This window comes from Poromitra crassiceps, assembly GCF_964638095.1.
Source record: "Poromitra crassiceps genome assembly, contig: HAP1_SCAFFOLD_125, whole genome shotgun sequence".
NCBI lineage: Eukaryota > Metazoa > Chordata > Actinopteri > Beryciformes > Melamphaidae > Poromitra > Poromitra crassiceps.
This window is the reverse complement of record NW_028152234.1, coordinates 338,337-365,105: the sequence shown is the minus strand read 5'-3', so window position 1 is coordinate 365,105 and position 26,769 is coordinate 338,337. Positions and strand designations below refer to the sequence as shown.

The following is a 26,769-nucleotide window of genomic DNA, read 5'->3' as shown; positions in this document are numbered from 1 at the left end:
GTAAACAGGAAATTCTGTTTGAGCGTTGGATTAACGCCTGTAATGCCTCCGAGTTTTCACAGCTGAAGGACTTAATTCTCTTGGAGCAATTAAAATGGAGTGTCCAAAGAGCTAGAGATGTATTTAAATGAGCGCGAGGTAGTGAGCCCACGGCATGCAGCAGTTGGCTGACGGATATGAGGTGGCTCATAGCAGGAGATCGGGTGGTTTTATCGGTAGGAAACGGCCGTTGGATGAGCCGCAGGATGCCGGGCACCAAGGGAGGAGCCCAGCTGATAATGGAACGTGGTGTCCCCCGCGAGGGGGGAGTGGTCCTCCAACGGGGCCCCGGCAGTCCCGGCCTGGTGGTTAGTTTCTACCTTTTGGGTGGCATCCCACTGATATCATGGAGATCTGATGTTACAAATGCCAGAAAGTAGGCCACAAGAAGGATCAGTGCCCGAGTTGGAAGCCAGTGGGGCTCGTAGATCTGGTGCAGGATGGTAAGTGACCTCCAGAGCTATGGACGTTTCATCTCACAGGGGACTTTAGGGGAGTCAGAGGAACACCACCTGTTGGGTGGCTCAGAGGTAACGGTTACTATATACAGAGATACCGGGGCCATGCAAATGCTGATCTGAAAGGGGGTGATGGAGCTGTCTGAGGTCACGGTTTGTGGGTGTGCGAGGTGTATGTAGTGAGATTAATAGGCTGCCTCTTATCACGTTTACCTGAGCTCTGAGCTAATGGGAGGCTATGTAATATTAGCGGCAGTGTAAACCCTCCCATTTAGTGAGGTAGATCTGATCCTGGGTAATGACGCAGTCGGGGAGAGGGTTTTCCCTGATGCCTGTGCCTTGCCACCGGAGGGCTCTCCAGAGAGGGCACCGCCGGGGTGCTATATCCAGAGCTTTTTCTAGTGGCCGTGGTCACTCAAGCTCAGGCCAAGGTGGAAGCCCAAGCATCTGGGGAGAACCAAGAGCCTGTGGTGGACGCGGAGCAGGATGTTTTAGCTGAGGGTTTGGAGCAGAGGGTCCAGGACCCATAGAGAATGTAACAATGGTGGAGAATGGTCAAGATGGGGAGACCAGGGGCAATGGAGAACCCACGGCTCCGGCGGGGGCAAAGTCAGTACTCCTGAACCGAGGCCATACCCTAGATTTATTTATCACCAAGGGCTTTGAGTCATCGTTTCTTTCAGCTAGTGATGTTGCTCTGTCCGACCATCTCTGTATTTTTCTTGAACTCAAGATCACCCCTATCGCTCTTACTCGGTCAAAAACCATCAAAAAGCGTTACATCAACGAGAGTACTAGCACACGGTTCATGGAGGCTTTCTCGCTGGCCCCTTCCCTCTCCTCAGCCTCTGTCAATGATCTCCTAGATAACTTCAATTCTAAAACCCTAAAGGCTATTGATGCTGTAGCTCCCATTAGATCTAAACTAATCTCCGGTAAGAAAAAAGCACCATGGAGAAACGCTCCCTCTGTAAATAACAAAAAAAGAGATTGTAGGAAAGCCGAGCGCAAATGGCGGAAAACTAAACTTCACATCGATTATGACATCTATAAAAATAGTCTTCACTCCTACAACCAGGAACTAAAAAATTCCAGAAAATTCTTCTTCTCCGACATTATCAGCAAAAACACCAATGACGCTCGCACTCTTTTTGCCACTGTTGACAGGCTGACAAACCCCCCCCCACAAATTGCCCCTGATCTTCTATCCAATGTCAAATGCAATGAATTTGCGACCTTCTTTAGGGATAAAATTATAAATATCAGACTAACTATTTCCACATCAAGAACAAATGTGGCTCCGCGGCACCCACAGAATAGGTGCTTAATTAACATGACTCAGTTCAATGTCATTGACCACAAGAAACTAGAAGAAACGATACGAGGCCTTAAATCCTCATCGTGTTGCCTAGACACCCTGCCAACAAGCTTTCTAAAAAATGTCTACAGTTGCCTGGCGACCGACATACTGAAGATAATTAATACCTCTCTTCTTACAGGCATTTTCCCAAAATCTCTAAAAACTGCAGTTGTTAAGCCCTTGCTAAAGAAGCGTAGCCTCGACCCCTCTATAATCAGCAATTACAGATCAATATCAAATCTTCCCTTTATTAGCAAAATACTCGAAAAAACTGTCTACCAACAACTCAATACCTTTCTATCCTCCAATGACCTCCTAGATCCTTTCCAATCAGGCTTCCGACCCCATCATAGCACCGAAACTGCGCTTATCAGAGTTATAAATGACATCCGAATGAACACTGATTCAGGTAAAATCTCAATCTTAGTGTTACTAGACCTCAGCGCTGCCTTTGATACGGTTGACCACGAAATTCTATTGGACAGACTGGAAAACTGGGTCGGGCTTTCCGGCACGGTCCTAGAGTGGTTCAGATCTTATCTGCAAGACAGGAACTACTTTGTCTCCATTGGCAACTACACATCTGACCAAACCAAAATGACATGTGGGGTACCCCAAGGATCAATTTTAGGTCCTGTCCTGTTTAACCTTTATATGCTCTCTCTGGGCCTAATTATGCAAAAAAACAAAATAGCTTATCATAGCTATGCAGATGACACCCAACTCTACATAGCCCTCTCATCGGATGACTATGCCCCCATAGAGTCACTGTGTCAGTGCCTTGCGCAAATTAATGATTGGATGTGCCAGAATTTTCTCCAACTTAATAAAGACAAAACAGAGATAATTGTCTTCGGCAAAAAAGAAGATAGGCTCAAAGTTACTGCTCACCTCGAATCCCTATCTCTGAAGCCAAAGGACCAGGTAAAAAATCTTGGCATTATTATTGACTCTGATCTAAATTTCAACTCCCACATCAAGCTTATAAGAAAATCTGCCTTCTATCATCTAAAAAATATAGCAAGGATTAGAGGCTATATGTCCAAACAAGATCTTGAAAAACTAATTCATGCTTTCATTTCTAGCAGGCTAGACTACTGCAACAGTCTTTTCAATGGTCTTCCCAAAAAAGCTGTTAAACAACTTCAGCTCATTCAGAATGCGGCTGCTAGAGTTCTAACAAGAACCAAGAAAGCTGAACACATTACACCAGTTCTCAAATCCCTGCATTGGCTGCCAGTAAATCTTAGAATAGACTTTAAAATTCTGCTAATAGTTTACAAATCTCTCAACGGGTCAGGCCCACACTACATCTCTGAAATGCTTCTACACTATGAACCATCCAGATCCCTGAGATCTTCAGGCACTGGTCTACTAATTGTCCCAAGGACCAAATCTAAACATGGTGAAGCCGCGTTCTCCCACTATGCCTCTCATAACTGGAACAAACTCCCTGAACACATTAGATCTGCCCCTACTCTGCCTATTTTTAAATCCAAGCTAAAGACCTTTATGTTTACTCTTGCTTTTAACTGCTACTAAACTACTGCCTCTCTCGGCCTGTAATTTTAAAAAGATTTTTCCTGTACATTTCCAACAAATGGACTGTACATGTAATAATAATACTGAAGAGTGCCTTGTAACTTATTTAAAACAGAAATAATGTTTCATGTTTGTTAATTTGAGTATATATTTTAACTAAAACTGTCGGCTGTGTTTTTTATGTGTTTTTTATATGTGCATTGCTTTGCTGCTTGTTTTTTCGATTATTTTTTTGTAAAGCACCTTGAATTGCCTTTGTGTATGAAAGGTGCTATATAAATAAAATTTGACTTGACTTGACTTGACTTGAACCGTCAGACCCTGGTGGAGGAGCAGGAGACAGATCCGTCCTTGGGGAAAGCGCGGGAGGAGGTGAATAGTGCTAGGGATGTGGAACAAGTTGCTACTGGGTACTTTGTGAGAGAAGGCATTATTTTTCGGAAGTGGAGGCCTGCAGACGTTACGGGAGTTTCTGTGGAGCAGGTGGTCTTGCCTGTACGATATCGGGAGGAGGTGATGCAACTGGCCCATGAATGTCCGCTTGGTGGTCATCTAGCAGCTAGAAAGACACAGGAGAAGATCACTCGCCATTTCTATTGGCCTAGTATCCAGAAGGATGTTAAGCGGTATTGTCGGTCATGCCAGGCAGACTCCTACCTGTAGCGCCGTTGCAACCATTGCGGGTGGAGACGGAGCCGTTCGCTCACCTTATGATCGACTGTGTAGGGCCGTTGCCGAAGTAGAAACACAGGAACAAGTATCTGCTTACCATCTTAGATGTGGCCACCCGGTACCCCGAGGCAATACCCTTGCGGAGCATACGGGCAAAGGTGATTGTGGAGCATCTCCAGAAATTCTTTATGTGGGCTGGAGTGTGGTGCAGTCCAATCGAGGAACGAACTTAACTTCGGTGTTGTTTGAGGAGGTGATGGCGAATTGGAATAATAAGCGTAAGCTCTCCACGGCCTACCATCCACAGTCCCAGGGAACGATAGAGCAATTTCACAGTACTCTAGAGCATGATACGAACGTTTGTGGTGGTGCAGCCGAAGGAGTGGGATGAGGCTATCCCCTTTCTCCTGTTTGCTGTCCATGAAGCTCCATCAGAGTCATTGGGGTTCAGTCCGTTTGAACTGATTTTCGTTCATGAAGTGAGAGGCCCGTTAAGCGTGTTTAAAGAGATGATTGTAGAACCGACAGAGCCTGGGGATGCGGGGCAGTACGTATCAACTTTCCGTTCTAGGCTGAAGCTGGCCTGCGAAGTGGCTGGGAAGAATCTAGCTGGGGAGAAGACTCGGATGATGTTCTTTTGATCTGGGGCAGCAGGTCCTGTTGACCGTTCCAGAGTCAAGGGATCCTTGTTTACTTTTAAATTATTTTGTTCTTTTGTTTTTTACATGTATACGTCTGTGTGGGATACCTTTGCAAGACGATACTGGGTGGTGAAACACGGATTGGATGGAGTAGATAGTCACTGGACAAGTTAGTCATGGTTTTAGTAGGAATTCTAAGCAAGGTTTGATAGATGAGACCCCAGGTCTTCCGGACACATTCCTGCGGTACTCTATATTATCATGTAAATGTAATTGCTGACCTAACCCTGGTTTCCATGTCAAACCAAAGGTAACGTACCGTTGATTGTGATCTTGGCAAACCAATTGGAGGTGTCATCCAGGACGCTCTGCTTGATGGTCTTCATGTGTTGGGCGTGGAGCGGTTTGTTGATGCTGAACACCTTCCGGATCTCCTCGAAGATCTTCGGCTTGTCCCTCTCATGGATCTCCATCATGTCCTTCATGGCGGTAATGACGTGCTGCATGCGGTCCTCCGCCCGCATCTTGGAGCTCTTCTCCACCGCTCCTGGAGATGACGGGGTGAGAGTAGGAGAGAGAGAAAAACAGGGTGAATGATTGGATAAAAAGTGAGAAGAACAGGGTTGATGATTTGAGAAAAAGAGAGGCGAGATTTGGTTAGGGAGAAACCATTGTTCAAATGAAATTGTATGATGGACCGCATACATAAAATGGTGCTCAATGTCATGTCTGATATTTTTTACCATTCTCCTCAGTGTAATTTGTGCTGCTATTTGGTCTCACCTGGGCAAATTGTATGTCTTTTCTCCTCTGTTATTTAGTAATGTTTATCATTTTTGCAACTAAACTAAATCAGGAATAAAAGGACATTTCTATTGCCAAGCATTTTTTATGGTACAAATTTTGCTTGGCAACTTTCTTTAGCAAACCAAGATTGTTGGGCATTTGGGCCCTTTTCTTTATGGGATTACATTTACAATATTTATCCTGTTGATCTGGTGAGTGGGTGTGATCTGGTGATTGAGTGTGTGATCTGGTGAGTGGGTGTGATCTGGTGAGTGGGTGTGATCGGGTGTGATCTGGTGAGTGGGTGTGATCTGGTGATTGAGTGTGTGATCTGGTGAGTGGGTGTGATCTGGTGATTGAGTGTGTGATCTGGTGAGTGGGTGTGATCTGGTGAGTGGGTGTGGTCTGGTGAGTGAGTGTGATCTGGTGAGTGGGTGTCATCTGGTGAGTGGGTGCGATCTGGTGAGTTGGTGCGATCTGGTGAGTTGGTGCGATCTGTGCGATCTGGTGAGTTGGTGCGATCTGTGCGATCTGGTGAGATCTGGTGAGTGGGTGTGATATGGTGAGTGGGTGGGATCTGGTGAGTGGGTGTGATCTGGTGAGTGGGTGTGATTTCAAACAGAGTTGAGGTTTAGGTCGCTTTCACATATAAGCTGTTTAGGCCGCTTTAACCGCGCCAGAGTTTGTTTCCTCGGATAGTGCGGTTCGTTTGGGATGGTTTGAATGCGCAAACAAACTCTGTTGCGGAACAAACAAACAAACTCTGGCGCGCTTGAAAACGTGGGTCTCGGTTTGCTTCCAAGTGAACCCTGGCGCGGTTCATTTGTTGTGTGAAAGCAAGCCGGACTAAACACAAGAGCGCTAGTGCAAATGATGCACTCATGCAGTGCATCATGAGTAGGAGACGGTAGAAGGGAGCAAAACAAACATGGCGGGTGCACAGTACCTGTACAGTACAGTACCTGTCCTGTGATTTGTTTGTATGTTTTGTTCCTGGGCTATAAAGTAGCTCAACCTCCTGGATGTTGCCTAATGTACCCCACCCCACTCCTCCTCCCCTTTCTACCCTACCCCTCTCCCTATCCCCAGAGGTCCACAATGGAAATAAGGCTTTTGGCTTTATTGTGTTTTTAACCTCGATGATTTTTAATTGTATGTATTCTTGCTGGGCAGAGATGTATACATATCTTTTTTTAAATTGTCAAATAAATCCAATCCAATCCAATCCAACATCGTTTCTCAACAGCTGGCTGGCTTGGCTATCTCCTTCGGTATGTAGGCTACTCGTTTCATCTGCAGAATGAAATGTTCAACAGCTTTCTGCCTCATCTGCTGCTCATATTGGGCACATTCTTGTCAAATATTTATTTTATAGTAACACCAAAGTAAAACCAGAAATCCCAATATCGCAGGTGGTGTTGCTCCATGGTTTGTGTGTCGCGGATTGACTTGTGTTGTTCAGTCAGCCCTCAGCCATGTAATAAGCCTGCTGAAGAGAGAAGAGATTTCCCTTCTCTATTCTGTTCAATAGACAAGTGACTTTTTCGACCACGTGACATTGTTCAGAAAGTTTGGTGCTCTTGACAAATTGCTGTGTGAAAGTGAACCAGACCAAATGAAAATCGCAACAATGTTGCAACTTCACCCCCCCCGAATCGCACCGAGTCCACCAGCTTATATGTGAAAGCGACCTTAGGCTAAAGGGTGATGCATGAGTCCAATGTGCTACAGTAGGACCCTACAACTGTGACAAAACACATTTCCTCACATTTATCCAACAGTATTAGCATTTTTCACTTCCCACCCAATTCACCCATTTAGCGTCTAAAAGGCAGGAAGTAACACAGGTGCAGCAGAACATTAATAAGGGAGTCCAACTTCCAATCCATTTGGTGATCCTGTCCCGGAGCCCTCGTTACTGTTTTGCTTGCACCTGTGTTACTGCCTGCATTTTAGACACAAAATGGGTGAATTGGGTGGGAAGTGAAAAAGAGTAATTGGCCACAACAGAAAAAACAACTCCCACCATTACAAGACCAAGTGTGAACGTCCTACAAACAGGCACTGTTTAGCGTTAATAGTAACGAAGTATTCAATTGAGAACTGTTTCAGATCTGCTGTATCCCTGGAAGTAGAAGCCAGAGACAAACCACTGGTATAATACTGTATTTCAACAGCTCTACTCACTCTGCAGGCAGTCGGCATTCAGCAGCTCCTGGCATTTCTTGTGCACTTTGACCCTGCACTTGGCACAGCGCATGCCCTGCCAGGTGATGCCCCTCAGCAGGTCCTTGCACACGTAGCAGTAGGTGATCCTGGTGGCCGCCGCCCACACCTCAAAGTTGTGGGACGTGCAGGAGATGGGGTAGATCAGGGCCTGCAGTGTCTTCTTGTACACGTGGCTTTTCTGTTGGAGCACAGGGGGAAAGGGAAGGAGAGACAAGGACGAGTGATGGTGGGAAATAGGAGGAAGAGAAGGAAAAAACAAGAGAAAAGGCACACGAGGTTTAACAAGAGAAAGAGGGAAAAGGGGAGAGAAAGAAATAGAGAAATGTGGGTGGGATGAAGTGTGAAAAATGGTAATTTTGGTAATAACCAAAACAAAACAGGGCAAGATAGCTGACAATAAATGACACAGATACAATCAAGCAGAGGGAGCACAGGGCCGACCTTTCTAGACATTTTCGTGGTCTTATGTGAATCCGTTTGGAAGTTAAGCACCTTTTTGTGATTGTCCACAGCCATTGTCACGCCCCCTTTTGGATAGTGGGTGTGGAAAGTTAACCAGTTCGTCCTTTCAAGAACATTCAAGAAAGAACTGCCTGTCATTTTAATGCAGGATAGATGCAGGATGAACACATAAAGGGGGACTTAGCCCGGCTATGTCTGCTTTGCCATTTTGATCTTGTGTCGGCCATCCGCGGGAATCGGGATGCTGCTGCTGTGTGCATATGGTTTTTTTGTCTGCTGGCTGCTGGCTTTGGAGAGACAATGCACATTTGATTTAAATCGGCAAGCAGGTAGACATTTAACTGCTGCGAGCCAGCAAGCAACATGTTATGTTTTTTTGTTAATTTAAAATGGGTTGTAATTCTATTTTTTTTTTATCATGATGTTGCAGATGGACTTTGGCTGAAAGGACATCTTTAAATTTTCAGACTAAATCCTTCATCAAAACTATTGGAGAATGCGCTCCTCAATATAGGCTATGGGTTTCTCATTGGCCCATGCTACACCCTTCCACCAATTTTCATGAAAATCAGTAAAACGTGAAACCATAGCATGCTTTACACCGTCGGTAAGAATATTTCAGTGGTAGGCTACCATCATCTGCCATCATTGTCTATCAGTGTTAGGATTTCCCCCGGCCATGCTGACCCATTGACCATGCGTTTATATGAGGAGACACCGCCTGAATGGCTCTGGCAAAGGCAACATGTTGAAAGGCATGTGAATAAAATGTTTATCTGCAAAGCAGGATTTAGATTTAGAGATTTGTTTTTATATTTTAATCAAGCTTCACAACAGGGTGTGTGTGACATGGGCAGACCATCGTCTGTGACAGCCTGTCGCTGTCCATTGACGGTGGTGTTGAAATGTTCATCAATTGATGCATAGAGCGCCTTGCGCTGTCCTCGGTGCTGAAACATCTGAAGCTTCACTGTCCGCTTTCTTAGACATAGCCTACTGTATCACTTGGCTCAATACGTGACAAATTGTTTATGGATAGGACATCTACCTTTCTAGACATGAGGAGTCTTAGTTTTTTTGCCGAAGGTGAGTAGAGCAGGCGGGGGGAGCGCGGGGGCGGTGGGGAGGAGTGGGGTGCGGTGCGGAGGAGAGCCCGAAGAACAGAATTGGGCAGCCAAAAAAACCCCACTTAGATCAAAGGCCAGAACTGAAATGCAAGTGTCGGGTCTTACAGTCTATGCCCGCTGGTTTACCATAAAGAAAAGTGCCACAGCAAGCTGAGAGAGAAGGTGTAGCCTACCCGATCGGACTGTTGACTGACTGCACGTCTCATCTCTGGCTTGTAAGTAAGTAAGTAAGTAAGTAAAACTTTATTTCTATAGCGCCCTTCACAGCACGAGTGCACAGAGTGCTTTACATAAATAAAAACAGCATCAAAAGAATACAGGCACAGGAATAGTATAAAAAGAGGGAAACATAAAACAAAAACAAGGAACATAGGGAACAAAGGGTGGCTAAGAATGACTAGTTGAAAGCCTGCCTAAACAGGTGGGTCTTTAGAAGACGCTTAAAGATCAGCTCTGAGGGAGCGGCTCTCAGGTCAGGGGGGAGGGCGTTCCAGAGCCTCGGGGCCGTCGCCTCGAAAGCTCTGTCCCCTTTGGTTTTTTATTTGGTCCTGGGTACGACCAGGAGCGCCTGGTCAGAGGACCTCAGTGACCTACTAGAGGAGTAGGGAAGGATGAGGTCAGTGATGAAGGCAGGGGCTTGGCCGAACAGAGATCTATAAGCAAACACAATGATTTTGAAGTTAATCCTGTGATGAACCGGGAGCCAGTGCAGGGATGCTAAGATGGGGGTGATATGACAAGACTTTTTTGACCTAGTAAGCAGTCTGGCAGCAGCGTTCTGGATCAGCTGAAGTTGAGCCACAGATGATTTGTTGAGGTAGGAGAATAGGGAGTTACAGTAGTCTAATCTCGAAGAGATAAAAGCATGTATGGACATTTCTAGTTCAGCATGGGATATAATGGACCGGAGTTTGGCGATATTTCTAAGATGGAAGAAGCAGGTGCGGGTCAGGGATTTTACGTGTTTATCTAAGTGCATGGACTGATCGAATATTACCCCCAGGTTTCTTATATGAGGGCGCACATTATCCTTAAGGGACCCCAAGTGCGTCTTTATTTTAGATGCAGTAGTTTCACCCGCTACGATCAGTACCTCAGTCTTTGCAGCATTTAATTGGAGGAAGTTGCTGCCCATCCAGTTTGTGATGGCAGACAGACACTCCAGCAGGGTGCTGAGTTCCTCCATTTTGTCGGGCTTGAAAGAGCAATACAGCTGAATATCATCTGCGAAGCAGTGATAAGAGACTCCTTTAAACAAACTAATGAGGAGGCCTAGGGGGAGCATGTAAAGGGCGAAGAGAAATGGCGCCAGCACGGATCCTTGTGGCACGCCACATGAAAGGGGTGAGGGGTCCGATTTATAAGGGCCAACAGCCACGGAGAAACACCTCTCCTTAAGGTAGGAGGCAAACCAATTTAGGGCGCTCCCCGAGATTCCCACCCACTCCCTAAGTCTGTCTAGCAGGATTCTGTGGTCTACGGTGTCGAAAGCTGCGCTAAGATCTAATAAAACCAGGACAGAGCATTTCCCGGAGTCAGAGGCCATCATGATGTCATTTGAAACTCTGAGGAGCGCAGTTTCGGTGGAATGGTTTTTGCGGAAGCCTGATTGGAATTTGTCTGCAATGTTGTGGTTTGACAGGTAGGTGGTGAGCTGGTTAGCCACCACTTTCTCTAACACCTTTGAGATGAAGGGCAGCTTCGAAATGGGCCTATAGTTGATAGTTTGGGAGGGGTCCAAGTTTGGCTTCTTAAGAAGGGGCTGGACAACCGCTTCCTTGAAGTAGGCTGGGACAGAACCGGAGACTAGGGACTTGTTTATAATGGTGACTAAACTAGGGCCAACAGAACTAAACACTTCCTTGAGCATGGATGTAGGTAATATATCTAGGGGGCTAGTGGAGGGCTTCATGGAGCTTACTATTTCTAAGAGATCATTTAGGGAGACAGGGGTGAAACTGCTCAAGGAGGAGTGGATGACTGGGCAAAGCGGGAGGGGGGAAGGGGAGGGGGTGATGTTTGCCCTAACAGCTGCAACTTTGTTTATAAAGAACAAAAGAAAATCGTTACAATCTTGGTTTGAGTACACAGGTACAGCAGGAGTAGGGGGACTGACGATGGAATTTATGGCCTTAAACAATACTTTAGGATTATGCTTGCTGGAGGCAATAAGGTTGGAAAAATACACTGCCCTAGCACTCTTAACCAAGTCATTAAATTCGGTACACAGATCTTTGAGATAGAGACGGTGAACTTCAAGGTTTGAGGATTTCCATTTCCTCTCTATTTTGCGACATTTGCGCCTCAGATCACAAATGTCCTTATTCAGCCAGGGGGCGGTGTTTACAGGGCGGACAGAGCGAGTTACAATGGGGGCTACGTCATTTAAAATGGCCGCACAATGCGTGTTGAAAACATGTACCAAACAATCCACGTCATCATCAGGGGACATCAAGACATTAAAATTAGCAGCGAAGTTCTCTACAGCTAGGCTATTTAAAATGCGAGAGCTTTTAGTGCGCTTCTCAGGCACAAAGTCATTGTCATAGGACAGGTTAAACAGAATACATTTGTGATCGGACACCGTCAAGTCCTCAGTGCAAACGTTATTGATATTTAACCCAATCGTGAACACGAGATCCAATGTATTTCCCTTGCTGTGGGTCGGGCCAGACACATGTTGGATGAAACGACATGTTGCAGGTATAGGCAACTTCTTAATTTAGATTATCTTTCAAGTTATTTAATTTCACATTCTTGGATGCAAAGAGACATTTAATGTAGGCCCGCCAGTGTCTTTCTTTAGGCTTAATTAAACGGGAATAGCCTATATGACAAACTCAGTTCTCAAAGTTTGTGATGAGTTCATTCACTATATTAAAATACATTTGTTGGACGATTGGATAATAGCTTTTGTCTTTTGTGTTTTATTGATTGATTTTAATGGGTCTGCAAACCCGAACCAAATTAATTAATTAAATAAGGAGCGGTGTGCAGCTCGCTCCCTTTGCACTTGCAAGGGCAGACCGCAGTGAATAGTTAGATAATTATTTTGAAATAAAAAAATTATTTAAAATTATGATTTTGTTTGCTAAAAATTATGCAATAATATGTTATGTATTTAAGAAATGATTAGGCTACATCTATCTTTTTTCAATAGGCTACATTTTGACTGGGCCGGTAAATATTCTATAATGCCGGAATTCTGGAATATTGCTGGCTCCATTGGCCGAGTATAGCGGAATCCCTGGCACAGTGTGCACTGAAATGTCTGCACTGCAGCACTGTCTGCTGTGCCATATTGCACAATATCCAAACTTCGGAATGGCGGAAACCTTTAGAAAAAAGAGGAAGGGCTGACATTTCGATTAATGAAGGCAGGAATTTTTGTGATGGCTGGACCTATCAAAAAAAGGTGATGGACCGCCAGTCTGAATAATGGAAGTTAACGTTCGGAGAGGCATGGTTTCGGAAAGGCAGACAGTTACCCCAGGCTAGTTAGCTTGGCTGGCAGTAGGGAGGTTAGAGAGTTCCAGGGTTTGAAAAAACAAAGAATTCCTGGCTTTAAGAAAACGAAGTGGCTTGTGGACAAACTTCATAAAAGGCTTAATAGTGTCCTGCTTGACTGTGGAAGCGAGTCAAAGCAAACGATTATCCCAAGCACTGTCAGCGACTATTTTACACAGCACGTACTACTCCGCCATCTTGCTCTCTCCCATGGTTTGATCCATGGTCTGTGGTTGGCCTTGTCACAGGCTGGTGGAACCCAAGCTTGTCCATTGTCAACAATATGCTGTGTGTTGGATCTCTAAAGAGATATATGTCAAGTATGACAGTGAGAATACCTACTGGTTGGGAGCGCACCAGAATTTGCAACTTGGTCTGGAGGGTGACTATACTGAGTGACAGTGGGCAGTATGGTGAGTGACCACATTGACTGTGTCTGTGACAGCAGCTTCTTTCTTGCTCAGTGCAAGCAGAGTGACAGACTGAGAGAGAGAGAGAGAAAAGAGAGAGGGAGAGTTTGATTTGATTTGATTTGATTTATTTCTGGGTAAAAAAACAAATACAAACATCACAGGATGCAGGTATTGCCCAAAGGATAGCACATCAAAGTATTTACACACTTGTTTCCAATGTGGTCCTTGGTGTCAAGACAGTACATCGAATGACATACAGTACATGCAGTCAGTAAAATCTACAAAAATCACAAAAAGACATAAAACATAGACTACAATATACTCTAAGAAATAATAGCTCTAATCATTAATTGACCTCCACAAGAGCTGCTTCACATGCTTTCTATACACACCTCTGCTCTGGCACTGTTTAATCTGTAGGGGAAGGCTATTCCATAGGGCAATGCCAGTGTAGAAAAAGGTCACTCTGCCAGTATTATTCACACAGGGAATTTTACAAGACATTATGCTTGCCCGTGTATTGTGGCTGTGCTGATTGTGTACCATTTCTATATGAGTATCCGGGGACCTTGGTGCATGTCCATTTATAATGTCATACATTTTCATTAGTTTCAGCTGCTCAACTCTGCCCTCTACTGGTAACAGGCCAACTCGCCGGAATTCATGTGAGCCAACATGAGTCCTCGGCGGAGCATTTCACAGGAACCTGACCATGTTGTTTTGCATCACCTGCATTCTGCTTTTGAGATGCCGGGACAGGCCACTGTACCAAGCCACACAGGCATAGTCAAAGTGGCACTGAATAAGTGCTAAAACTAAACTATTGTTTGACCTCCATACTAAAACACCTTGTATTACGGTATAGACATTTTAATTTGCTAGAAGTCTTTTTTTTATATTTCAGCAGCAACCAGTACACTAGAGAGACATTGATCCAGAGAAACCCCAAGATATTTAACACTTGTCTTTGCTTCAATGTTGTTACCTGCACAATATACTTTTAATTTGTCTGCCTTTTGTAGTCTACGCTTTGTACCAAATAAAATAGACTGTCATTCCCAAGTGTAAGGAGAGCCTATTATCTACCAGCCATTGTATAACAGAGTCCATCTCCCTACTTAGTGTATGTTGTATTTGACTAGTGTCTCTTCCTGCCACAAGCAGAGCTGAGTCATCAGCATATAAAAGAAGTTTGCACTTCACTGCAGCTGCCATGTCATTGACATATATCAGAAACAAGAGAGGGCCCAATATAGATACTTGGGGTACACCACAGTTAAGCTCTCTTGCCCCGGATATTGTGTCTCCTATGCTGCATACTATACTACTCTCTACCAGTCAGGTAGGACTGGAACCAGTTTACTGCTACCTCATTAAGACCCATGCATTTCAATTTCATCAGCAGAATGCTATGGTCTACACAGTATCAAACGCCTTCTGTAAATCTAATAAAATCATTCCAGTGTAGTTACCCCTCTCACTCTCCATACTGATGTGATCAAACACATGGATAAGACAAGTATCAGTGGAGTGTGCCGTTCTAAACCCAGACTGAAATTCATAGAGCAGTTTATGTTCCAGGAGGTATTGTTCTAGCTGATTAAAAACCAGTATCTCGAAAACCTTTGAGATAGAGCTAAGAATTGAAACAGGCCTATAATTGCCTACATCCATTTTGCTGCCTTTCTTATACAGTGGAACCAGGGCCGTAGCCAGAGTTCCGAAATAGGGGAGGTCCAGCAAGGGGAGGCGGATTCGGGCGCCGCCGAATTTTTTTTAAGTTTTTTTTTCCCCCTTTTTAAGCCATATTTAGAGTAATATATCATTTTAAATCAACATTAGGATTATACTGTTGTGATGTCATTATTCAGTATATTCTCTTTCATGTCACCACCTGCTCAGCTCTCCTGTCAACATAATTGTAACTAACAAACACAAACTGTTTTAGCCAAATTCATATCAAAATGACACCTACAAACACAGGTACACAACCCAAACCGTACACAACACACAAAGTTACTTAGACAGACTAGACACTTTCTTGGTTGTTGCTAAAAAATCTGTCAGTGTGTGTCACTCACTGTCTGTCGTTCACTCGCTCACTGTCTCGCAGCTCGCTCACCTTCAATTATCTCGCCAGGCAGACAGACAGTCATCACTCACCACCATGCTGCTGCTCTCTCAGAATCAAGTTACCGCGGACGCGGCGTCAGATGACTTCCTGCCTGACCTGCCTTTCGTTTCAAAATAAAAGCGATCCCGTGTTTTTCATGCTTTTCCTGTTTTCCATGCAGATTGTTTTATTTTTTTACAATCTTCGTTCTCAGGACACTCTACAATTTTCTGTTCCCAAAGTCCGAACTGAATTGGGGAAGAAAGCTTTTAGGTTCTCTGCACCCACCGCATGGAACAGTCTGCAGTCTGATCTTAAACTTAATAGCTTAGTAACCTTAAATGGTTTTAAGGCTATGGTAAAATCTCTTGAGAACAGGCTGTCTGTATGCAAATGTTTTATTTGATCATTTTAATGTTTTTCAATTGTATGTGTTTATGTGTTTGTTTGTTGTAACTTTGTGTTGCTGCTGTTTCTTGGCCAGGTCTCTCTTGTAAAAGAGATCTTTGATCTCAATGGGACAAACCTGGTTAAATAAAGGCTAAAAAAAAAAAAAAAAAAAAAAAAAAAAAAAAAAAAAATCTCTGAAATATTAAAAAAATCTCTGAAATATTAAAAAAATCTCTGAAATATTAGGGGAGGTCCGGACCTCCCCATCCTCATAGCTAGCTATGACCCTGAGTGGAACCACTCTTGCCCTTTTTAGATCTTTGGGGAAAGTACCATTTATTATGGACGTCTTAAAAATACAAGTTAAAACCTTTGCTGTAGCACAGGCACTGTCCTTGATAAACCTGGCAGAAAGGTCATCAAGACCAGTCGCTTTTCTAGAATTCATTGAACACAGTAGTTTGACTACTGAGTCCTCTGTTTCCTTGCGCAGCACAAACATGTCCTTACAGATGTTATTGTCACTATTAAATCTCTCCAAGAAACCAAGAAAGAATGACCATAGTGACTGGAGCCTGTTGGTAACTTTGCAACGAGAGATGAAGCCACAGCAGTAAAGTAAGGTTAAGTAAGTAAGGTTTCAGCCACTGCACTCATGCACTCCTTCACAATGCCTCCATCAGTGAATGGTTTTTTATGTTGGCCCAGAATCCAAGCAACTCGGAGTGAACATTCATTGGCACGTTGTTGAGCAGTGAATGAATGTGAGATGATTCTGGTGGACCGTTCATATTGGGCTCTTAGCTCCGTTATTTTTTGCGCCCTCAGTGCAGATTGGAGCGGATATGTTTTCTCAAGATTCAAGATTCAAGATTCAAGATTCAAGATTCAAGATTCAAGATTCAAGATTTAAGATTCAAGATTTTTATTGTCACTCCATGGTACAAGTACCACGTGTGAAATTCTTGTGCAGTGGACTCCGTTTACGACATAGTACAAATAGGCAACAAACAATAAGTAATAGGCATTAAGAAATAGGCATCAATAAGCAATAAGACAGCAATAAGGCAATAAGAAATAGGCATCAATAAGCAATAAGACAAGTCGGTGGCTTATACGACAGTGGCATATTCATTGCACATAGGTGCACATGTCATGTGCATACGTTAGACGTGTTCAGACATTTCAAATTCGACGTTTTATACATACATGTGCAAATAGCATGTACCTTATTAAACATACACTTAAATTTACAATTAAACGTTAGGCACCTTATTAAACATACACTTAAATTTACAATTAAACGTTAGGCATCCGTAATAGTAGCAGCTGCAGTACGGTACGGTACGACTACTGCACTATTTGTGCATCTCTCTGAACGTCTCCAAGACCAAGGAGATCATTGTGGACTACAGGAGAGGGGGGGGGGGGCACACACCCCCCAATCACCATCAACGGCACAGTGGTGGAAAGGGTGGACAGCTTCAAGTACCTGGGAGTCAACATCCACCAGGACCTGACCTGGGCCGGCCACACCGCCACTGTTGTCAAAAAGGCCCAACAGCGAATACACGGACTCAGGCGCCTGAAGAAGTTTGGGCTAAGGAAAGAAATCCTCAGGGACTTCTACAGAGGCACCATTGAAAGCCTGCTGACTGGCTGCTTCACCGCCTGGTACGGGAACTGTACCACCATGGACCGCAGGGCGCTACGGAGGGTGAGGCGCGCGGCCCAGCACGTAACAGGAGACGAGTTGCCAGAACTGCACGAACTGTATAACCAGCGGTGCCTCAGGAGGTCCCTGAAGATCATCAAAGACACAAACCATCCCCACAACAGCCTGTTCTCCCTGCTACCCTCAGGGAGGAGATACAGGGTTCCAAAAGCACGCACAAATCGCTTGAGGAACAGTTTCTTCCCGCAGGCCACGAGACTCCTTAACATACACAAATAGTGTAGTAGTCGTACCGTACCGTACTGCAGCTGCTACCATTATGTATGCCTAATGTTTAATTGTATGTCTAACAAGGTACATGCTATTTGCACCTGTATGTCAATTACGTCGAATTTAAAATGTCTGAACACATCTAACGTATGCACAATGCCTAATGTTTAATTGTATGTTTAATAAGGTACATGCTATTTGCACTGTATGTCAAATACGTCGAATTAAAATGTCCGAACATGTCTAACGTATGCACATAACATGTGCACCTATGTGCAATAAATATGCCACTGACTTGTCTTATCGCTATTCTGCCTCATTGCCTATTGCTGCTTAGTATTGCTTATTGATGCCTATTTCTTATTGCCTATTGCTCATTGCTTGTTGCCTATTTGTACTATGTCGTAAACGGAGTCCACAGCACAAGAATTTCACACGTGATACTTGTACCATGGAGTGACAATAAAAATCGCATCTCAAATGCGTCACAGTGCTTCGTTTGGTAGTGGCGCTTCACGTTGCCGCTTTTAACTCATTGAGTGCCAAGGATGAGTATGTTCGTCAATTGGTTTAGTAACGTAGAGTGCCAAGGACGAGTATGTTCGTCAATTGCGTTTTTTGACGGTGGGACGTGCATCAAAGCCAGATCCATCTCCTGTGAAAGTATGGTGGCTGTTGAATGTGTAAAAGCTATTTTAGGGACCCATTAGGTGGCGACAGTGCTCTCCAGATTAGAGAAAGGCGAGGAAAAAAGAGAGAAGAAGTAATGGGGAAACGGAAATCGCATCGATATGCGTGAAGCATAACGTTAGCTGTGCCTGTGAACAGCAGTCATCTGCTGCCACAATTGAGCCCCATCCGTGTCCGCTGCGATAGCCCCTCCATATGATTTAGTTGCCGACACCAGCGTCTTTCTGAAAAGTTACATTATTCTCAGCTGGGAGCCGGCGACAGGCTGTGAAAAAGCGGGGTGCAGCGGACTTTTCAGTGCAGAGCAAATGCACTCGCAGCAGAGCCCCAGAGAGACACTCCCACTCGGACTCCACTCGGAGGACGAGGAGGAGGGGGGTGGGTCACGCAGGCTACTACAGCATACAACCATTGACAGTAAACACAGACCCAGGCAGCAGCAGGCTGATGCACAAGACAGGCAAACAAGCTAGAATAGGCTATCTGATGCCCACCAGCAGTAAATCAAGACCAGCAAGAAGGTGTAGGGTCTGCGCACGCAGGGGCCAGCGCTGCTGGTTGCAGCTAAAAAATATTATTTGGCCAAACAAAATTCCTTTCTTTTCACTCTTTTATTGAAAGAAATTATTTTTGAGGTGTCATTACATCAGAAAATATTAGCTTCAGAGTCAATGATGTGCTTGAAATGCTTCCTTTCGCAAAAGGCTGAATATCTCAGATTCTAAATTGAAACGTGTCTTTTTGCTCAAAACAACCTATCTTCTCCGGCTCATAACTAAAGAACGGAAAATGGTATCAATAAACTTTTTTTTGCAGATGATAGAAGAGAGTCTCATCGTTCTTTGTGCGTGTTCGGTGTTTACATAGTAATATCACACAATATTCTGTGGGCCTCGAGAAATCACTGAAAACGCTCTGAAACTCTGGCACTGGGAGCGTCCGTTCTCCAAAAGTATCGCTTCTCTCTGACACAGCTGTGACAGGCAGAGCGGAGCGGACCCGCAGAGGAATTTTGGAATGGCTGGAATTTACATTTCATTGGCCGAGTAGCGTCACGTGGGACTCCAAACCAGTACCGTAAATGCTAGAATAGCCAGAATAGCTGCGCCATTTAAAAATACAAAACACTGCAACATAATAACAGCTTATAGGTCTGGGTCCGCATAGGATGGCATCTCGGTCCGGATTCGGATCGCGGCCCGCCTATTAGTGACCCCTGGTGTATCATATCAGGACATATCAAGAGAAGATAATGACCATTTAGCAGGGGCGTCATGCAAACCAAAATTCTGAGGGGGCGACATTCGGTGGCGACCAAAGGTCCCCAGCTAAAAAATGTCAGTGGCGACCGAAGGTCTGAATAGATCTGCAATGATTCAATCAGTCTGCCCAGATAAAGTGTGCTGAATCCACTCATGATTGAATCAGTCCATTTAGCTATTTCTAAAATGTTTGCCATTTGAAGCCAGATTTAGAGGAAGATCTCATTTTAAATTATAATTTTTTTATTAGAGTTTAGAGGGATTAGAGTGTTGTGATATCATTATTCGGTTTTAACCATCAATATTTTGCTCCTTTTCTCATTAGGGTAAATACTGTATATGTATTTAGAGATAAACATTCGGCAGCGACCAAAGGTCCCCAGCAGAAAAGTTTTGGTGGCGACCTAAGGTCTGAATAGATCTGCAATGATTCAATCAGTCTGCCCAGATAAAGTGTGCTGAATCCACTCATGATTGATTGATTTATCTATCAATCGTCCATTTAGCTATTTCTAAAATGTTGGCCAGATTTATAATATCTCATTTTAAATTATCATTGGGATTAGAGTGTTGTGATATCATGATTAAGTTTTAACCATCAATATTTTGCTCCTTTTCTCATTACGGTAAATACTGTATATTTATTTAGAGATTTCGGTGATTGTGCTTTTATGGTTATTAGCTTAGTCACTTCCACACTAGCTTCTACACTGCTGCCACTTTTCTTGAAATAGCTCAATCTTGCTTCACCCAAAATGTTATTCACATAAAAAGACTATATCCAGTATCCACAATGCAAATTATTTAAAAAAACTGCATCTTGACCTGGAGACATCAAATGGATTTACCTGTGACAGTGGTGGTAGTGGTAAAAACAGCTCACTGCCATAACAGCTCTGGCTAACATTACAATGCTAACTTTAGCTGCATGGTAGTACAAATATAGCCAACTAACTTGCTATGCAAACTATACCTATAATAACTAACAGCATGAATTTTACTTCCCCCTTCATTTCTTTTTTTCAAAAAATCTGAGGGGGCAACTGCCCCCTCAGTTTCAATGGGCATGACGCTTCTGCCATTTAGTTAGTCCTCAATACTATTAATCCTGGGAAACATGGCTTGAAGCAGCCAAAGTGAGAAACTATGCCCCTATTTTAGATGTTGCTAAATAACTTGGAGAAAGAGAAGTCCCAAGAATCTACTATCACCAAAAATGTTAAAGCCTATTAACCATGAAGAGAGACTGAGATACTCTGAAATCATCACATGTGAAATTCTTGTGCTGTGAACTCCGTTTATATTTGTACTATGTTGTAAACGGAGTTCACAGCACAATAATTTCACACATGATACTTGTACTACGGAGTGACAATAAAAATCTTGAATCTTGAATCTTGAAAAGGAAAGCCATAGAAAACATTACGGATGAAGCTGGTGAGAATACCTGTACATCAAAATGGCCAAGTAGAAGATCTTCATCAGAAGCATTCTCCAACATTCTTGAATTCGCCATCTTAGGAAAGCAATTTCGGGATGCTGATCTAAAGGACATATGCATATAGGCTGGAATTGTCGCAGAGGGTTCCATCAATTGAGTCCTTGATGGTAAACACTATAGCTGTGCTGTCAGGGTCCATAACTACATCTATGAAGCACTGATGATACTCGCATGGGCAGAGTTCAGACCATGGGTTGAGGACAGTGTTCCAGAGGAGTGTGGGATGATCAAATTATTCTTAGACAATGTGAAAGACTAGCCAGTGACTTGAACCAACAGACATGGAACACTCAGCTACAAAGTTCACTCTTAGCTGAGCTGATAACGCTTTGAACACCTCTGTCACAACAATGGAGAGCTAAAAAACAATCAGCAATATATCATTGGATAGGTCTGAGCTGAAAACACTGATAGGTCACATGGCATGAGGCTCTGTGGGCTATATATGAATGTTGAATATCAATATTGATCAATATTAATTGTTTTATATTACTATTTCAATGTTTTTGAGAGATTCATGCTTTTGTAACACGGCTGTATTGAAAGAAATAGTGTTTCCTATCGGTCAACTTCTCTCCCTCATGAATTCCATTCATGATGAAATTACCTCATCCAGCGCAGCTGTCGTGCATTACCACTTTAAGACACTTAATTAGCACCACTCGGTGTGATTGTGTGCGCCTGCTGCTGATTGGCCAGCCTCGGCTGTATAACCTACTCTCAGCTGCAGCGCCCTTGCTTTTTCTGATTCCAGCTACAAGCAGAGAGTCATGTGATAGTGTGTGCGGAGTGGAAGCAAACAAGACAAACAAAGCGAATAGCATTAGTGTTCAGTGAACTCACTTGAGAAGGAGAGAGCTGGCCATAGGCGTGGTCCCTCTCAGGATGAAGCTAGTGCAGTATTTCCCTCCGCACACAGCCTGCCATTGTCTGAATCTGCCCAAGGCAGAGGACGGCATTGGTATGATAGCATGGATACAATAGGTTGTGATGGCTAGCTAGGAGCGGTAGCAGCTGAGGTGTGGTCCATTGCTATGCTATCAAAGTTCCTGCACCGAATCCGCCCACGGCGGAGGAAGTCTGTAACGATGCCTCACAGTCAAGACACCGATAGAGGTATTCCAGCAAATAAGACTGTATTTCCAAGGTCCGTGTTCATCTCGGAGTTGAAGAGTAGGCTTGTAGCCACTAGCCAGCCAGGCTGCGTGTATATTTTTGCCAACTTAGGGCCTGTGTCGACCTAGCGTCTTGTCATCAGCTCCAGCATCTATTTTCAGTTGTTTCCAATGAGGAGCGCGCGTATGCGGGCGCACACGGACGTCTAGAGAAAGTGTGCTGTGCCCAGCGTCTATTTTCACAGCGCTCTGGCATTTTTGTGTGCCGACTCCCAGCGCTTCCAGCTGAAAATATTTTAACTTTTCAGAAAGACGCTGTGTCGGGTGCTCCTTTTCTGGCAACTAATCATATGGAGAAACTATCGCAACAGAGACAGAAAGGCTCAATTGTGGGAGTATACCCATATGGAAAAATAAATAGAAGAAACATATATGAAGTCCTGTTGCCTCCAATAGCAAATCTTTATGTTTTATATGTATTGTATGTCTTATATGTAAACTCTTGAAAGTGGCCCCTTTCATATTCTTCTCATATAAGTGAATTAAGCTAATTATATATAAATCAAGTAAACATCATGTATGTAGCATATACTGTAAGTAAAGTGCATGGGAAATTGTATTTTCCATACATGTTCAATATAATGTTTGTCATTTTTAATTATATGAGACATATGCTTTTTATAGATGAATATATGCCATTATATCTATGTTTTTTGTATGTAAAATGCATTTAATTTAAAAGAAAAGTATGCTTTCTTTATATGTTTTTTCTAAGATTGTTATATGTCAGCCAATTAATATTACCATATAGGTATAAAAAACATATACATTATATATATGTTTTTAGTATGTTAAGTGTATGGTAAAATATACTTTCTTTATGTTTTTTTAATACAATTTTTATATGTCCGACAATAAGAAATTACCATAGCAGTATAAAAAAATATATACTTTATACAATTTCATACAGGTTTCTGTTGTCAAAAACGTTGTTAATAATAATAATAATGATAATAATATTTGTGCTTTTCATACAACTATTCACCTTATGTAGAAGAGACCGTCTGGCTTGAGAGACTAACAGGAAGTGTAAATACAATCGGAAGTTCCGATTGTTCCGATTGTATTTACACTTCCTGTGACTCATACACCTAGTCTGACTCATAATCCAAGTCAAACTAGTTTGAGCAGCAAGCATTTTGAACAGAAAGTTGTGATACGATGGGTCAAGTGGGCGGGGCTATATGAGATGAATAGCAACAGTTTTCTTTTCACACTTGGAGCAACTGCAATGTATGACACCACACAAAATCAACGAGTAAATAGATGAGACATGAAAGTTTGTTAGTAACTAGGAATTGGCAGATAATTTACTAATACATTTAAATTACACAAGATTAATAATGAATATACAGTACATTCATTTGAAAGAATTCTGACTAAATAAATGGCTTAAAGGGGATTAGGGAATGTCACAAAATATGCCCAAGGACACTTAAGGACAGTTGACAGTTGGACAGTCATTATCTACTCACCCACATGCCAGTGGAAGGTCAGGTGAAGTTTTTTAGTCCACAAAACATTCCTGGAGCCGACACAATTTTTTTTATTTTTTTTATACAGGGGTAGTCTCACTGAGAGCAATGCTCTCTTTTTCAAGAGCGTCCTGTTCACATTCACACACACACACACACACACACTCACTCACACACACCTGGAAGCTGACCAGTACAAGCTGTCCAGTACTGATCTGTTGGCCACTGAGCAGCTCCACTGGAGCAGTTGGGGTTAAGGGCCTTGCTCAAGGGCACCACAGTGGTGGTAATGAGGGAGGGGCAAGTGCTGCCTTTTCACTTTCCCCACCCAGATTTATCCTGCCGGCCCTGGAGATTGAACCGACGACCTTCCGGTCACAAGCTCACTTCTCTATCCATTGGGCCAACATTGAAGTGGATGTGACCAACTTTCAAACTTTCTCGTAATCCAAGTGTCTGAAAGCCCTGAGATGCCAAGTTGACTTGAAAAAGACGTCCTTTACACAATGTTTTTCGCTGAAATGTTCATACTGTAGCTACATAGCTCCCAGTCATGTCCATGTTAAAGGAGAATTCCATTTTTTTACACCCCGGACCTTATTTCCAGCTTAAAATATTATGTTTTACTCACCCAGATAACTTTGGTATCATTCGGATCCCCATAGAAAATATTCACATCCGAGTAGAGTCCTGGAACAGTCCAAAATTGGCGAAAACGGGACATACAAAGTACACACTGTAACTAACAATTTCTGCAATGTAGCGGTTCATATCCTCATATCGTCCATAAACGAATGTGAATCTGTCTATTCTCCTCCGGGCTGCCTCGGTTTCCTAATCCGGGGTCTGTGACTCCAACAGAGGCATTCCTCGTCTGTGGGCATACAGTGGGTTATAGCGTCCACAGGAACGCCACCACCAGTCACCATTTGTTCTCGGCCGTGCAGCGGCTTGTTCGTCCTTGGCCTGTTGTTCCTCTCTCCTCGTCGTCCGCTCTTTTCAAGAAATGCCGCCAGTGCGCGGTGACTCCCTGGTAGACAAATCAGTCAGCAGGAAACTCACGAGACTTCAGCGGGACTTGAGCAAGAGTTGGATTCACAGACCCCGGATGAGGATATTGAGGCTGCCCGGAGGAGAATAGATGGATTCACATTCATTTATGGAAGATATTATGAGGATATGAACCGCTATGTTGCAGAAAATACGTTATTTACAGTGTGTACTACATATGCCCCGTTTTGGCCAGTTCCAGCACTCTACTCGGACCTGAATATCTTCTATGGGGATCCGAATGAAACCAAAAATATCTGGGTGAGTAAAACATCATATTTTAAGCTGGAAATAAGGTCCGGGGTAAAAAACCAGAATTCTCCTTTAACACATTCAGTGCCAAGGACGTCTGTGCACGTCCTAAAAAAAAGTAACGTTCAGTGCCAAGGACGTCTGTGGACGTCCTAAAATCATAATTCATATTATTCCATAATTCTGCTGTTTAAGGTCGTACCCAGCCAGTGAGCATGAATCCCTTCAAGGGATCACACGGCGCCACCTTAAACATCGTCACAGGAGCTGCTCCACCCACCTCAGATCCTTTACTTTGTACAGGAGACAGCGGAGAAAGCCGTGGAAACCGATGCATGCTTTCTGCCAGAGCCGTATATATTGCTCCGTCTACAGCGAGAGTGGGCTCGGCTGCATCCGCGCTCACAACTGAGCTCTTATGCTTCTATCTATCTCCACACGATTTCCTAGAAAGCCAGCATCCGAAGCCGAACGGGCCAAGCCTTTTCGTTCAGTCGCGTTTGCCAGCGCGCATCATTTCCTTGATGCCCATCAAGGAAATGATGCGCGCAGCAAAGCTGGGATCTGTCCGGGGCAAAAACGGAGTCGAGAAAGCAAACTCTGTGCGTGTGGGAGGAGCCCGCAGCTCAGAGGTGGAGAGGGGGGGGGGGGGGGGAGAGGGGTGTGTGGCTGCACAGAAACCACACCACACGCCACCACATCAGAAAACACCAGCCAGAGTCAGTGAATGTGCTCGAAATTAGAGTGCAAAAGGTATTCATAAAAGGGGCTATATCTTGGAAAGAAAAAAAAAACGACAGAAAACCCTTGAAAGTGCACTTTTTTGAGAGGCTGTAATTTCATAATGGAACTGTCTAGAAACAAAATTTCTTCTTTGGAAGAAGCAGGAGTGTTCAATCTTTCATTAAAGTCCAGCCCCGTTAATATAGCCATAATAGAAAAAATTCTATAGCTGTTTTCAACTGAATGGAAGTGAATCTGGCACAGGCTCCAGACAATTTTACTGAAGCGCTGTGGCACTGAATGTGTTAAAGCTCTGAACTAGTGCACAAGCTTGAAGGTGCATACATGCTGCATGCACTCTTCGTCTGGATCTCAACTGCTCCGTTGAATTCCAGGTGTGTAGCAAACACTTTTCACAAAAATCCAGGAAAGAGAAATGGAATTACTCGCGCACCCAAGTTGCTCAAGAAGAATCTGCAGGTTCTGGTTGTTTGAGGTGATGTGAGAAGAGACGTCCAGCGGTCGTCAACGAACACACCTCGGTTCTTGGCAGTCGGGGATGGAGCCACGGCTATGTTCTTCATGTAGCCACAATGGAAGAACAGGATCTGCAGGGGTCCTAGTGAGAACAAGTGTGGAATAGAGAATAACCAGAATTAAAACTTTATATGGGTGCAAGGGCCTACCAATAACACTGTGATCATGAACCATAGATCGCAAGAACAAAATAAAATTAAAAATAAAGTACCTTGAGAAAGAACATATATCTGATCTGTGATAAACCATTGACTGAGGTATAAATATAACAAATCACCATAAATAAGTCATAGTGAATATTTTTCATCAAGTTGAATTTTAGTTGAATACAAAATCAAACTTAAGAGGGGCTCTTTGACTGGTTTGCCCACATCCTCCCTCAGGCACATATGAGGCACTTCACCAGGGACTCTCTCCTGG

General features: G+C 43.6%; 1 protein-coding gene across 1 annotated transcript in view; it reads right to left on the bottom strand.

Moving 5' to 3' along the window:
• Nucleotides 1-26,769, bottom strand: part of LOC310800854 (protein unc-13 homolog B-like) — a gene marked incomplete at both ends in the record, with an annotated part of 267,146 nt that overhangs the window by 231,026 nt on the left and 9,351 nt on the right. Inside the window, 4 exons of the mRNA XM_083664751.1 lie at nucleotides 5,032-5,259; nucleotides 7,686-7,905; nucleotides 10,410-11,104; nucleotides 26,351-26,431. Of these exons, the coding sequence (XP_083520877.1) occupies nucleotides 5,032-5,259; nucleotides 7,686-7,905; nucleotides 10,410-11,104; nucleotides 26,351-26,431 (1,224 nt within the window). The remainder of the gene's footprint in view (nucleotides 1-5,031; nucleotides 5,260-7,685; nucleotides 7,906-10,409; nucleotides 11,105-26,350; nucleotides 26,432-26,769) is intronic.